The 14,482-nt window shown below is 43.2% G+C and overlaps 1 protein-coding gene across 2 annotated transcripts in view; it reads right to left on the bottom strand.

Moving 5' to 3' along the window:
- RABL6 (RAB, member RAS oncogene family like 6) overlaps positions 1 to 14,482 on the bottom strand; it is a 53,706-nt gene that overhangs the window by 35,071 nt on the left and 4,153 nt on the right. The window contains exons 2-5 of one of the 2 annotated variants that reach the window (XM_088177407.1): positions 11,343 to 11,517; positions 11,021 to 11,155; positions 6,225 to 6,272; positions 382 to 434 (exon numbers count right to left, since the gene is read on the bottom strand). Coding sequence is in view for 1 of the 2 variants with exons in the window: in XM_014881033.2 (XP_014736519.1) it covers positions 382 to 434; positions 6,225 to 6,272; positions 11,021 to 11,155 (236 nt within the window). In the remaining variant the exon portion in view is untranslated. The remainder of the gene's footprint in view (positions 1 to 381; positions 435 to 6,224; positions 6,273 to 11,020; positions 11,156 to 11,342; positions 11,518 to 14,482) is intronic. The other variant, XM_014881033.2, reaches the window with a different exon arrangement.

Raw genomic sequence — 14,482 nt, 5'->3', positions numbered from 1 at the left:
CTCCTCATCTGAGCCTGAGCAGACGGGCACTGATGAGAATATAACAGCCCAGCTCTGAGGAGCAGCCAGAGAAGGGCATCAAGTCACTTATTCAGGCCTCACAAGAAGGCCCTGACAAAAGGAGTTTCTGCCTCTGCCATGGGCAGACAGGTACAAAGCAAACATCTGAAACACTGTCATTCCCAGTGACAGAATGGAAAGCAGCAGGGAAGTTGCAGTGAGGGCAGAAGTGCACAGAGCAAAGAATGAAGAGCATCAGGGATTCTACTGTCCCTCACCCACCAGCAGGCTGGCCTTAGAGAAGGAACAAATATAGAACTTGCTCCTCATGGACCAAAGGTGGACAAGAGGCCTCAGACCTCTGAATTCTAGGTGACTCACCTCCTGAGGATCATTCTCCAGTTTCAAACCATCTCCTCGTTTTTTGCATTTTCCTTAAAAAGAATTGTAAAAAACAGAAAAAACATTACACTAGGCAAAGAACTGGAGGATGGGTCTGGATAGGTGCACAGCAGTTTGAACACGGCCTTAAAGCAGATCCTACTTCTACTGTAAGCCTGGGGGATGAGGAGGGGTGGGATAGGCATGCCTTGCTGAAGAATCCCAGCTAGTCTATTCAAAACTGAACAGTAAAGCAATCCAAAGACAGACAGAACTTATGCAATAAGAAATCCAAGAGAAATCAGATAAACTGTGGGAAATGAGCTGTGGAGATGGAGAGACAGCCTACATACATGTGCTCCAAAGGCCTGAGCCAGAGGGTCAGGTCTGGCCATCACTAGCGAAGGTGCAGAAAAGAAATCCTCCAGAAGCACCACCCAAAGCACACAAGAATAAGCCAGGGAGCAGGTACAACTCTGATTAGGCTCTCAGAAAAGTGCAAGAAGCAACATTCCTAACATTCGTAGAAGACACTAGAAAATCACTCTAGAGACTGGCCCTGCAGCCCCACAGCCATGGTCCCACCTGCAGGAATTTAGAGGTTTCTCTCCAACTCATCTGCTTCCTCTAAGGCAGTTAAAGGGCAGTGCCTGAGGCTTCTCTCTTTCCTTACAGCTTAGGGAAGCATTTTCTAACATTTTAAAGTACCACTGGCATTTAACTCAGCACCCTAGAAAAGGAGTGTTTTTAAACTTCAGCCTCCCTGAAAACTTTGTGTCAAATCAGTTACACACTAATTGTGTTTCCAAATCTTATAGCCTGTAGTCTCAGCAGAGAGGTGTATCTGTACTTATGATTATCAGATGGCTATATCATGGCCATAGCTGAAATGATTTTCTGGTGTCGACACTTATCTCTAAGGGTTGCCAGGAGTCCCAGTATCTTCTGTCACCTACTGCCAAAGAGGTTTAGTGTGGACACACTATGAAAAAATCTGACTTCTCGTTTAAACTGAATGTTCTGAGTTTTCAGAATTTTATCAATGATAAGCACTGCAAAAAGAATATTCCTGCAAGATCAGGAGTTATGTTTGACAGATACCAAGTGTCTCCCAGATGTCAGTCACAGCAGTTAAGAACTGTACTTCTGAAATAATGTTGCGTATTTTCCTAGTCTAATTATCTTAACTAAATTATACTGGCACAGCCTTGGAATTCCTTCCCATCACTTCTAGAAATTTCCTGTGTTGCTGAAAACAGAAGGTGCTGGCAGCTCAGATGCACCTGCAAAAACCCTCCCACTGACTCCGTAAAAGACTCTGCAACACTGAGGACCAAAACAGCTTCCACCAGCTCTTAACTCTGCTGAATCACATGTGGAATCCAGGGTTATCCTGCACACTGCTTAAGGATAAATAGTAAGAAAATACAGTTATTCAGAAAATTTATTTAATGCTGCAGGTTATAGCAGGCAATTCTGGTTGGTGATTCTGTGCATCGCTGCAAAATATTTGCTCCGCTTATGCCATCTTACTGCAGACATCTGAAAGTAGCAGAAATATTAATCCTGATCCCTCCTCATTTGGGCAATGTGTTTCCAACTATGGGCTCTGATTCTTCCCCATGCAGCCGAAGGTGTGGGATGTCTAGGCCATGCATGTATTTTCCCACTTCAATTCAATTCATTTCAAGTGAGTGACATTTGTGTGACTTCTCTGAATATCCAAACATCGCTATTTCTGCAGTCACTGCTAAATTATGCTTGGCATGACCTACATTTCTAGGTATTAAAAGAGAAGCCCAAGCAACCACAAATACTCTCCATCATTCCTCTCATCCTGAGTAATCAAGGTGTCTGTCTAACCTGGGCACATTTACAGTCAATGCTTTGAGACAGAATATACAACTTGCACATCTCCCCCTGTTCATGGTTTTCTGTGTGTATCCAGAGGAATAAGTTATACCCTCACATGATGCCCATCCGTGCTGCAAAGGAGGTCGCCTCAAAGGAATCACAGAGCTGAAAAGCGCATGTGTGCACAGATTCATGCACAGGTTCTATTTTTGGAACCCAAATGGCAGGATGAACCAGACAAAGATAAGATCTATGCAGTGAAAAGATGTAATTCAGCCTGTAAAGGCAAGGACACAGTGAGGATTGTGTCACTGTATGCATGAGGTCCAGATTTTGAGGTTGTACTGATGTGTAACAGAGGAGCTTCAATCAGAAAACATGGGCATTCCTGCTGCAGTGGCTCAGGTCCTCTCCCTAGAACGATGGCTGCTCCTCATTTACAGGCATAAGAGCAACACTGGCACTAAATACACTTGGCAGCAGAGCCCTGGAGTCTACAGAACAGCTCCTCCTAGATACTGGGGTTGTGATCGTCACTTGAGTCTCTGCAGTAGTATGTACTACCAGTTTTGCTGCAGGATAGAAGGATTCAGTACAGTTTGCCAACAAATGCTGTCCACTATGCAAGGGGACTGCTTCCCTTCACCAATCAAAAATACAATCTGGAATATGTGCAGCCCTTGTGTTATCTAACTTGAGACATCTGAAAATAACAGAATTATGAATTCTGATCTTTCCTTCTTCTTGCAGCACACGTCTGGGAAGCAGAGGGGTAAAGGTGCAGCAAGGAGGAAAGGAATCTTCAATACAAGGGAAAGCATTTCTCTATCTTGTAGGCAACAGAAGAAAATATGATTTGATGCCTTCAGTCATGTATCAGAAAATATGTAGGAACTCAAGTGGCAGAGTTTACAAGACAGGAATTCACAACTGTTCCCAAATGTCCTGCATTCAAGCAGCTTCTCTGCATTCAGGATCTGTTATAGCATTATGACTTGCAGCAGTTACACAACTTGCTGCTAAGCCAGAAAGATGAGTCAGGACTGTGATTTTTGCTACGAGAGATCCTTCCTGTGCTCTGTCAGTTCTGAGAGCAGCAAAGGAGATGATATTTACTACACAACGCCACACAAAATCGAATACAATTCACGGCTGGAGTCAAGCTCATCTTGGGAAGATTTTAACAAATGGCAGCTTTCCAGACATGATCCCAGCTTCCTGAGCAGGCCCAAGGAGAATGCAGCAGGCAGCATGGAAGTCTGGACTCGAGGGAGTCTGCACATTTAAAAGAAGAATCCCAAATTTAAAAAAAATTAAAAATCCCAAGAACAAGCCAAGAGGAGCAGCACAGTTTGATAGCTGCCATTTCCCACTGTCTCACCACACTTACCAACCTCACCACTTTTAAGTTTTCACAACAAACCTTCCCACATTTCCAAATTATCATCTGAATGCTAAATAACCAGTACCAAGCTAAGTCACCATCCAAGCAGGGTCAGCAGAGCTGCCTCTGCATCCCAGTGGATTCTGGAGGGAAAACTCACATTGCTGAACCAGCAAGGACAAGGAGCATACCTCTAGGGAAGCACTAGGAGAAACACCACTCAGGAAAATCACCGTTTACTTCAGCCCAGAAATGCACATCAAGTCTTCAGGGTGCAACTCCTGCAATTCCTGTGACTGCAGAACAGCAGCACTGCTCAGCAGGGGAGAGCTCAAAGCTGCTTCACAGAATTGAAGCTGAAAACTGCAGTTCATGGACGTACCTGTTATTTAAGCTATAACACACATCACGACTTTCAACACAGTTTCTCACATTATCTAAACAGAGGCCTCCTAATCTCCTTTGAAAATGAAATGGGGAAATGCTAGCAAAAGAATTTTAGCCTGGAAAATCTTATGTTGAAATGCGTGTTATGTGAACATAATGTGTGCTCAGAACATGCATTTTTTGACAGTTGCAAATCCAGCCTGATAAATGCAATGTTCTGCCCAACTCTAAATATGCACACGAGCCAGAATCTGGTATGCAAGGGAAAAAAGAAAAGAGGATCAGGTCTTGTCAGCACTATGCTACAGCAGCATTGGATACTTTACTACTTTACTACTGCAAGTTTGGCTCTCACCCAAAGCATCACGAAGCAGGATTTTTTGTCCTAAGCATACAGAAGGAAAACAAAAATGTCATAACATAAGGATCAAAATTAGATATGAGCTCTTGATATTTAATATGAACTTTTTCCTAAAGTTATGCTTACCAAGAATCCACAACTGCTATGGCAATAAGAAAGGATTTGATTTCATTAACATCATTTTTATACTGCACTGATTGAGCATAACTGACTGCAAAAAATACGTATCTGTGGTCCATAAGTACAGATCTTAAGAGAATGAGGTTTATTTCCAAAGAATATTAAGTGAAGGGAAGAGAATCCTTTAAGATTTCCAACATAGGCTCCGCTGTCAGAAATTAAAGCCAGACCACAAGAGCTGTCATCAACATCTGTGCACAGCACATCCCGTCCCCTTCACCAAAAAAACGACAAGTCTCTAGTTGAGAAGATGACTCTGCTCAGAGAAGCTATTCACAGAAATAAATGCTGGAACCACATGATTCCCAAATTAAATGTCTATTTATTCACACCAAAGCTGCAAGGCAGCGAGAACACAGATGTTTTGCTCAGATTCCAGCCCTCTACTTGTTATCCCACAATCTGAAAGCCAAACTGTAATCAGACTGACTTCAGCAGTAACTCTGGCCTTAGCAAGGTTTTGTCTACCCTGTGAAAACTGGAGCTTAAAACACTAAAAGGATAAAGTGCTCAAGATTTTCATGTGAAGTTCCTGGCTCAAGTTTACCCTGCATGCTCCATGAGGTATCTGAACTAGAGGTGCTACCACTAACTGTCTTTCTATTTTCCCTATTTTGAATACAGTTCAGCTAACACGAAAAATGACATTTCTCCTTTTCCCACTCCCTACTGTAGTTTTTGGTGTAACACAAGTGTAAGTTGCACAGGTGGTGCCTCTGAGATGCCATTCTGCTGAGGAATGCCTGAGAGCCAAGGCTGCAGGAAAGGCAGCACCAGATAAACCATAAAGTTTGAGTTTCGATAACTGTGGTCAACAAACCTGGCAGACACTAAACAAGAAGCATCACTCAGAGCAAGAGCTGCTCACCTGTGCAGCTGCTTTCCTGACCATGCTCACACACTAAACCAGGAGACTGGCTGGTACTAAATGCCTCTTAGAAGCCAAACAACATCTGTATTTGGGGCTACAGAATGGGCTGTGGAGATTTACATCTGGACCCCAACGTCTTCCAGGAAGAGATCCCACTGCATCCGGACTGTGTCTTCACAGACATTTTGGAATTTGGTTTTGCTTTTTATAAAACTAAAGTTTATACTCTGACAAAAATTGAAAACTAATGAAAAATGTATCTATAGATCATAAAATTTTCCTCGGCTAAGCATTTAGAAAAGGTTTTGAAATGCACATACTGCATTTTCTGTCCTAGTGAATTTAAGTAATTGGCTGCTCTTTCATCCTTCCCCCCTGCATATATTACCCACTGCAGCTACGGTTCTACCAATTTAACAATAGAATGCTTTCACAAAAACAGCTCAACAAGAGCTTTTATATCCAAAACAATGAACTCAGAACCTGTCTAAACATACAGGAAACCATAAAGGAGAGAAGGATACATAGAGAGAGAATACATAGAGCAGCAGGTGCTTCATCTGTCATAAGCATGTGGAATAACTGCTTCTGAACACTAGTTTGATCTGAAGTTCAGATTCCAGATAACGGGTTCCAGCACAGGGGACTCACCTCTCCTTTCCTTATTCTTTCAGGAAGTGATATAAAAAATACAGATTTTTTTAAAAAGCAGAAGTAAGCAGGTATTTCTGAATTCCATATAAGTTTTTAATTAAAATTGAGAAAGAACAATGAATCTACATTAGAAAGAAAGTTACAAATCTTACCTTTGTCCACTACATCCCAGACTTCAACTTTCACAATGTCATCAGTGGCTGGAAGCACAATAGAACGCAACGTGTTAGGTTTCAGTAAAACACCCATCACTCAGAGAGCCCAACCCAAAGCCAACATGGAGGAATGTCAAAAGAAAAGCAAATTCTGTGCAAGAAGAAAACTCAACCACAAGAAGGCAGTGAGCTGTTGAAGGTGCAAGCTGTCCACCAAAATCATGCTGTTTAAAGAACTTCATAAATACTCTTAGTCACAAAAGTGACTAAGATCAGTTGGATTTCCTTGCTGGTTCATGTCAGGTTTGAAGCATGTTGTAAGTATTTTGTGTAGACTCTTTTCATAACACTCAGAGGTTTACAAAGCCTTTCAAAAAAGAAAAAATTTAATTTTGAGGATAAAGTCTAGTTTATAAAGAAGGCATACAACTGGCAAAAGGAATACACATATTTAAGAAAGATCAATCACGGCATTTCCATGCAAACATGACAGCCAGTGCACAGTCCTGCAGCTACAGAAACCCATTCTCTCTGCACATTTCCGTGCATTTTGTGAAAAATAAGGTCTCACTAGCAATTTTGTTTCCTATTGAGCTGCAGCATCAATAAATTATAACCAGCAACATCTATTTGAGTTGCTAAAATCTGAAGCAAGACATGTAAAATTCTAACTCCAGTGATTGCTGGTACCCACAGGCAACCCATTCACATTCAGGTGGCCTAGAGGTTGAGCAGCTCTGGTTCAATGTTTCCATGGAATCCAAATAAGCAGTCTGATTTCCAGGAGGTTGTTCCAAGAAACAGCTGCTTTTTGGAAACGTTATAGGCTTTGAAGCAAAAGCTTGCACTTGGAGCAGCTCTGAACATAAAGCTGGAATAGGAGGACAATACCACAGAGTAGAAAATAACACCACAGGATGGCATGAGAGTTTATCTAAGTGCCATTATCAAACCAGTAAGCATTTTCTATACAGAACTCACTCTTGGCTTAATTAAATGTTTCAAAATATTGTACAGACAGATTATGAATAAAGGAAAACTTTGATCCTTTGCTTCTGGAGAAAGACCCTTCTTTACATTTTTTGTATGAAGCAAAATCAGCCTGTTTTCCTCACAGTGATTCCTGCTTATCTTCCCACGTGTCAGGTGGGCAAGAAGCACTGGATGAACAGGAGAGTCCCCCAGGTGAACCCAGGCAGTGCATCACAGGACTGAAAGCACATGGGAGTACAGCACTTGCAGCCCAGAAACTTCTGCTCAAACCACTACACCCCACTAATTAACTCAGCCCCTGAATATTTCTACAGACAATCAAGCCAGGTAGGCTAAAGTCCAACCTGTGAATCACTCACCTGGCAACCCAGTCAAGCCACCTCCTCCCCCCAGGCACTAGCACTGCAGGAGCTCTCCCTGTGCCCCTGCAGGTGCTGGGACACAGAGCAGCTACTGGAGGTCTGCCCCTTATTCCTGCCCTGCAGTTCGCAAGGCAATCCCAGTGCCTTTCCACAGTCAAGGCTTGCTGCAAAAGCACAGGAGATATTTGCCTTCCCTGCGTTTTGCACGGGCTCAGGAGGAGCCCAGGAGGCTGCTTGCTCTTTCCAGAAGTGCCATCAGTACCTCAGGACTAACAGTTCAGAGAAGTGAGCCCTTGGGGTGACAAGGCTCACCCTTGGGGTGACCTAGCACTGTGCCTAGTACTGGCACTTTGCTCCTGAGCTCTCCACCTCCTTCCCAGGAGCCAAACATGCCCTCAGTTAGGATGTGTTGGCCTGCTGAGCGATTCCCACAGAACTGACATCCTGCTGAGCAGCAGCAGTCCTGGCAGCTGGGGAAGTGAACCCCTTGACCCCAGAGACCTGCTTTACACCCTTCTGGCTGAGGGGAAGGGCAGAACTCAAAGCAAACTGCACGAGGCCCAGGAAAACCATATTTTCACATATTTCCTGCTTGCACACAGCCAGAAGTTCTTCCCTTTCATCACTAGTGTCATTCCTGATTATCCTGATCATGCAAGAGGATAATTGCTTTAGTACTGCTGCTTTGGCTTTGGTGTGTGACTCATACCCAGCAGTATCTCATCCGAGGGAGCTCTGGCAGCAAAAAGCATGCCAATTTATCCTTTCACCTCCCTAACTTGGCTTAGCACAATCACGGATCAAAACACTCCAAAGATCTGTCCTGAGCTGCTATTTGAAGAGATACTCCATGGCCAGTGGCACACTGAACACTTTCCCACAAAATGGAGAGCCATGAAAAGGCTCCATCTCCAAGAAAGCTCCTTTAAAAATAAGAATTATCACATTGTGAGTGGGCTCATCATCAGGAACTCACCGGCCCTCAGATATTTTTACCCTCATTCAATGACAGGATTCACTTTCTATGCTCTGGATCACAAATCCTACAGTGCAAAGCAACTCTGCCATCCCTCATTCCCATCTCTAAGGCATTCAAAGGATCTGAGCACAACTATTTGTCAAGTTTTATTTCAGATTACCTTTCTCAGGCTGCCAAACAGAAAATCCATGGCCAGTATAATCCAAAAAAGCATCCCTTAGGGTCAGGAATGGTAATTCCTTACTTGGACACAAAAATTACACATACCCATTACAACTGGCACAGAAAAGCAACTTGGTTCATCCTGAATAAGAAGTAACTCAGATTCTGTTACCTTAATTAATTCCTCCAGTACAAAATGTCTGAAGGTGATACATTTTGCATCTAAAATGGAATTCTTCTAAGACCAGGCAATGTAAGAATCCTTCAATATTTGACTGCGATTTAATTAACATCTGTAAATATTTGCCACCAACTACCTCACAATGTTTAGTCAAGGTAGCCTGAGAGCATGAACATAGGAAAAACAAACTTTATTTTTCCTTTACAGATTAATGTGGACAATAGGGCAGGATTTAGACCTGAACCAAGTACTCTGAGGGCTCACATCACCAGCTGTGGATGGAAATTTCTAACAGCAGGAAACAGACATCACAGTGTCTTTAAAATGGGGGTTACTTTCTGAAACTTATCTTAAGAAAGTCAATGGAAAATTTCCTACATTAGTGGGAATTATTACTACGACAATAGCACAGCGTCTTACAACGTAAGAAACACAAATGAAAGGCACAATTTCAGGTGCAGCTTTGCAGGCAGTTTTAGAAGGTCAGCAACACTTCACCTTGAGAAAAGTCCATCAGCAACTGCTGTCAGCTCTGGCCAGGGAGCTCGACAGAAACGCAGCACACCAAGGTTAGAAGTGGGCTCTAGAAATAACCTATACAACTGTGGATCTCAGCACACAGCAAAGCCCGTCTGAAGTGCAGGTGTTTTCTAACCCAGGATTGCATCAAGTGCATGAGCCTTGGCTCAGGGAAAGAAATGCAGACACAGGTGAGATGACTGATCTTCCTCCAAATACCTTTTTGCACATACACATTTTGTACCTGTTTGTGGATACAGCTAGATATGAATAAGGCTCCTAAAATAAATGCCAGACTCCCAGGCTATATCCAACACAAGTGTTCTGTTACCTGCAGCCATCAGAGAGGAAGCCCAACTCTGATGCTTTAACCCATGATACTGCAGAAAGCCACAATTAACACTCAGTGCATTCTTTACTCTTGGGAATCTAGGAAAGAGGAATTTTATTTCTTACTCTGATCTAAGTGTGTTTAGGCTGAAGCATTCAAATTTGATTTTGGAGATAGTTTTCACTATCTAACTTGTAAGCTCTGTGCTCATTCCTCAGTAACTGATGTGCTGACATTCTGAGTGGAAGGAGGAGGAGTGAGGGGAAGGATGCTACAGCTAACATACACCATGCCAGAGATTTGGCTGCAGATGGGAAAGACTCTGTGAGCATTATCACGAGACTTGGGCATCATGGTATCACCTGGCAATTCAAATTTGGTGGTGAACCAGACAGCACTCAATTTGGTGCTCATCCCACTGCACAGGGTGTTCTCCCAACTGGGAGGAGTTGGGAAGTACCTGATTCAACAGAAGATCAGAGTGAGGATGATGGAAAATGTCTGATAATGACAAACAACTGCTGACCTTTCTTGTACAGCATACTCAGTCTTACAGAGCACTTTCATACTCAGGAGTTCATCCCACAAGGCTGTGGCATTCTTGATCAGCAACCTGAAAGCTGGACTTAATGCACCGCTGAATCACAACCCTATGCAACTTCACTGCCTGCAGTGTCTTTTCTAGGTGGGATGCAGGGCTTTCACAGCCACTTGCAATTGGTAAAATAAAAATTAAAGCCACACCTGAGCATCCAGACTGCAGTAAGAACTTAAAAAAGGCACCAGCACTTCTGTGCTTCAGTAAGCCAGCCCAAAGCTAACAGTACTACAGTAATTTTTGAAATCTTCCCTAGTCACCAGATGCTCTTTATATTTTCATCAGTGAAATCTAGTTTGCACCATGTATCCACTTCTAGGCAACACAGCAATACCCAAAACAGAGGGAGCCTCAGAGACAGACTTATACAACAACCCCTCCTCATTATCATGTCAAGCATATTACAAATTTTTCCAATACTTTAACCACCTATTAAACACTTCCTTTGAATTGTGGCTTCCACAGACATATTCTTTAGCACTTATAACATAGAGCATCTGATAAAATTAAAAACATGACTGAGAAACTATGAATAATTAAAAAGAGTGATGAGAGACCATTTTGTCTCCCAGGCAGACAAAGAAAAAAGCAAATGAGGCTGCAGTGGAATTTCCTCCCTCAAGGCACCGTCCCATGACTGTCACTCCCTCCACCCTCTTCCAGCTTACTTTTGTAATTCCAGTGGATGCTGGTGACTTGGATCTCCTGAGTTGGAATATATTCCTCAATAAATTTCTTTCCCTGCAGTCGGTGCCAGAGAGTGGTTTTCCCAGTGTTCCTGTCCCCCCGGATGACAATCTTCACTGGAGAAAAGAGCAAGCAGACAAATAAAGTGATTAAATATAACTTGAAGAATGCTGTGAGAGCATGCTAACTTTTTGCAAGCATTATTCAGATGTAATTAGTCCTCCCATACTACACAGGCATTGACGGAGTTGTTAGAAAACATGAGCCTCAGTCATTTAAATCAGTGTTTATTCAGTAACTCACACCAGCTCAGCAGAACGAACCAACAGCAGGGTTGAATCTTCAGAATCTGCACAACTCCAGCCAGCTGAGCCTCTGCTCTGTGACGGACACACTTGACCCCTTAAGCAAACCAGGAGCGGTTTGGTTCAGGCTTTAAAGGAAGCAAAGGCCTGAGCCATGACTGGACCAAGAATTCCTTGGGAAAGACAGAGAGGAGCAGTGACACAGCCAGCATTGGTGCACATGAGCTTGGAACATCACACCAACCATGGATTAACACAAGAGTACCAGGTGGCTTTTCCAAAACTTGTTTATCAAGGAAAAAAAAAAGATGTGAGTACAAGGAGTGTCCTGCACACCCTTCCCATTGAATGCAATGAGACTACGAGCCCCTGTGTTATCCCATCAGTGCGACAGATAGGATGAGCCTTCCCTGAGCTCTCGTGCCCGCTGGTGTGGCTGCATGGTGGGGACCTCTGAAGCTGGGACACCTCTTTACTTCTCCTCAAGGGAGAGACCTTTTATCCCTAACAGATCAGGAGTGTAATCCGAGCTCTTTCTAAACTGTGGCTGGACTGTCTGCCTGTGAGTCCCCCTGCTTCAACTGGAATATCTCTCTAGGTCTGATGTCCCTTACCTCAGAATAAGATATCCCTCCTTGCCCAAGAGATCCTCAGTAAGGAACTGATGGTATGTGGAATTAATATAAATCAAATTGATACTCAATTATTATAAACTCTGTATGGATAATTCCATTAGGCATAAACTGTCCAAGTCTGAGACCACGATTGGACTCTGAAGCACCTAAGCTCCATCAGGAGTTTAGAAAGGGGGTCCCCTTTGAGCCTCGTAACTCAACAGGAGGGGGTGTGTGTCACTCATTCCACTTCAGTTCTAACTCGATTTTTCCTCTGGGTATTTCATGCATATGGTCAGTAACAGAGTGAACTAGCTTTGTCAAGTCACACTCGAACAGTATCTATCATATCCAGACCACTTTTGCTCGTACAGCTGCTACTTGTTCTTTAAGTGATCCAAGTCACCCATTTGCAACAACCGCCCATCCTCCTGCCCTCTCTACCTCTCCCTGGCCCTTAACTCCCATTTTGTCATACCCTATTCCCTTGCTGGCCTTTTCTGCCAGGCTCTTTCTTCCATTACCTCCTCTATAACTTCCCTTTCTCCTTAAACATTTCTCATGCCTTGAGAGAACAGAATCACAGAGTGATTTAGGTTGGAAAGGACCTTTAAGATCAACGATTCTAGCATTCCCTCAGCACCACCAAGGCTACCAATAAACCATGTCCCCAGGAGCCACATCCATATGCTTTTTAAATCCCTCCAGGGTTGGGGACTCCACCACTGCCCTGAGCAGCCTAATAGCCAATCTAAACCTCCTCATATGCAACCTGATGTTGTTTCCCCTCCTGTTACTTATTACTTGGTAGAGGAGGCTGACCCTCACCTGGCTACAACCTCCTGTCACCAGGCCCTTGTGTAGGTTGGTTCAGTTTAGGCAGAAACTCTTTCAAACTCTTCCAAGGAAATCAAGTGTCCAAAATATCAAAGACTGTTGATATCATGAACTTTCCAGAGTCAATTCAAATGTTATCTTGTTCTTTCTGAAAACACTAACATTATTTTCTATATTTTCTGTTACATTGTGGAAATTTTTTTTTAATGCCATCTTTGTTTTTATTGGCAACCACATGACTACTGGAAAACATAAGCCTACCAAATTGAAATTTTATTATTGTGTTTTGATTTGGAGTTATGATCCCCTGGAAAATGGGCAACCTCACAGACATCTAATGGCAGTCAGGTGATTAGCATTAGGTTGTGCATCATCATTTGGGCAAGGAGATCTGAGACAGAAGGCTGCCTTCTGCTGCAGTTCAGGAGCTGCTGCAGGCATTTCAGAGAAGAGCTGAAGAGGTCATCTTGAAGATAAAGCACACAAAATCTGTGGAGGAATTCCGTCTATTGCTGCAGTTCCACCATGCTTTTGTTGTAGTACACAGAGGTTTATTCTTTTTCAGAGCTGTTTATTCTTTTTCAAAATTACTTACCACACCAGGATAATAAAGGCAAAATGAACACAGTATTTATAGGCTGACTTCACTTAAAGATCCCAGAGCATCTCTACAGACACAACAAACCAGCTCCTGCATTTCTTGTCACCTTATGTGTGATTGTTTTCTACTTATGGATGATAAAACAATCGACAGAAAATCCCCTTGATTTTCTGGAATCATGAAGCCAGTCCATGGCATAGGCAGAATGAGATTCCATTTGTCCCCTTTCAAACCCAAACCTTTCCAAATGCTCTCATTGTCTGCTCTAAAATGTTCAAATTCATACCCCCCTCCTCCCTGAATGCAGCATGAGATACTAAAACAGTGAGTTTAAGGGGCAAACAGACCTTTCCTTAAACAGTTAGGCTACTCTCAAGGTGCACTTTCAGGATCACTACCAGATGATATAGCTGTGAACTCTTCCCAGAAGGGACAGTCTTTCCTCATTCCAACACCATTTTTTATGCACTTAAACGTGGAACTGGATCAAGAAACTGAACTGGCTGAGCAATAACCACACAATTATCCATGTTCAGTTTTCTTCTCTAGCTCCAGTGCCCAGCTGAATGAGCAGTGTGAGCAGCACATGGGAGGCACGGTTGGAGTGCAAGGGAATCTCCCCCCCCAGCCCTAATCAGCTCACGTTTAAATCAGTTCAAGGTGCTTGTGGCACCACACGCTCAGTCTGAGCAGGTCCAAGGGCCCCTTCCAGCTCCAGCACTCTCCATTAGGATCTCTCTTCTCCTACACAGTGCACAAGTTCTCACTGACTCTTTTCCTGAAGAAAGAAAAAGTCTTTAAAAACAGAACAGGAAGAAGGCAGGTGACACAAATCACTTTTAGCAAAGTCTGTATTTCGGACTTTGGCTGGGGCGGGTGTGCTCAGTGACAGGCACCTGAAAGGCAGGAAAGCTTGAGTGAGCTTCCAAGCACAGACAGGCTGGGCTGTGGCTGAGTATGAAAAGAGGAACAGTTATTATAGGGGAGGTTAATACTATTAAGTAAAACTGTTGCCTTATTTTAATTTGAAGTAAAATCAGTACTTACTGCAAACAGCCAGAGATTTGTAGCAAAGACAGGAGAATT

The sequence above is a fragment of the Sturnus vulgaris genome, chromosome 22 (assembly GCF_052056855.1).
Source record: "Sturnus vulgaris isolate bStuVul1 chromosome 22, bStuVul1.hap1, whole genome shotgun sequence".
Taxonomy (NCBI): domain Eukaryota; kingdom Metazoa; phylum Chordata; class Aves; order Passeriformes; family Sturnidae; genus Sturnus; species Sturnus vulgaris.
The sequence above is the reverse complement of the archived record's forward strand: the minus strand, read 5'-3'. Positions and strand labels throughout refer to the sequence as shown.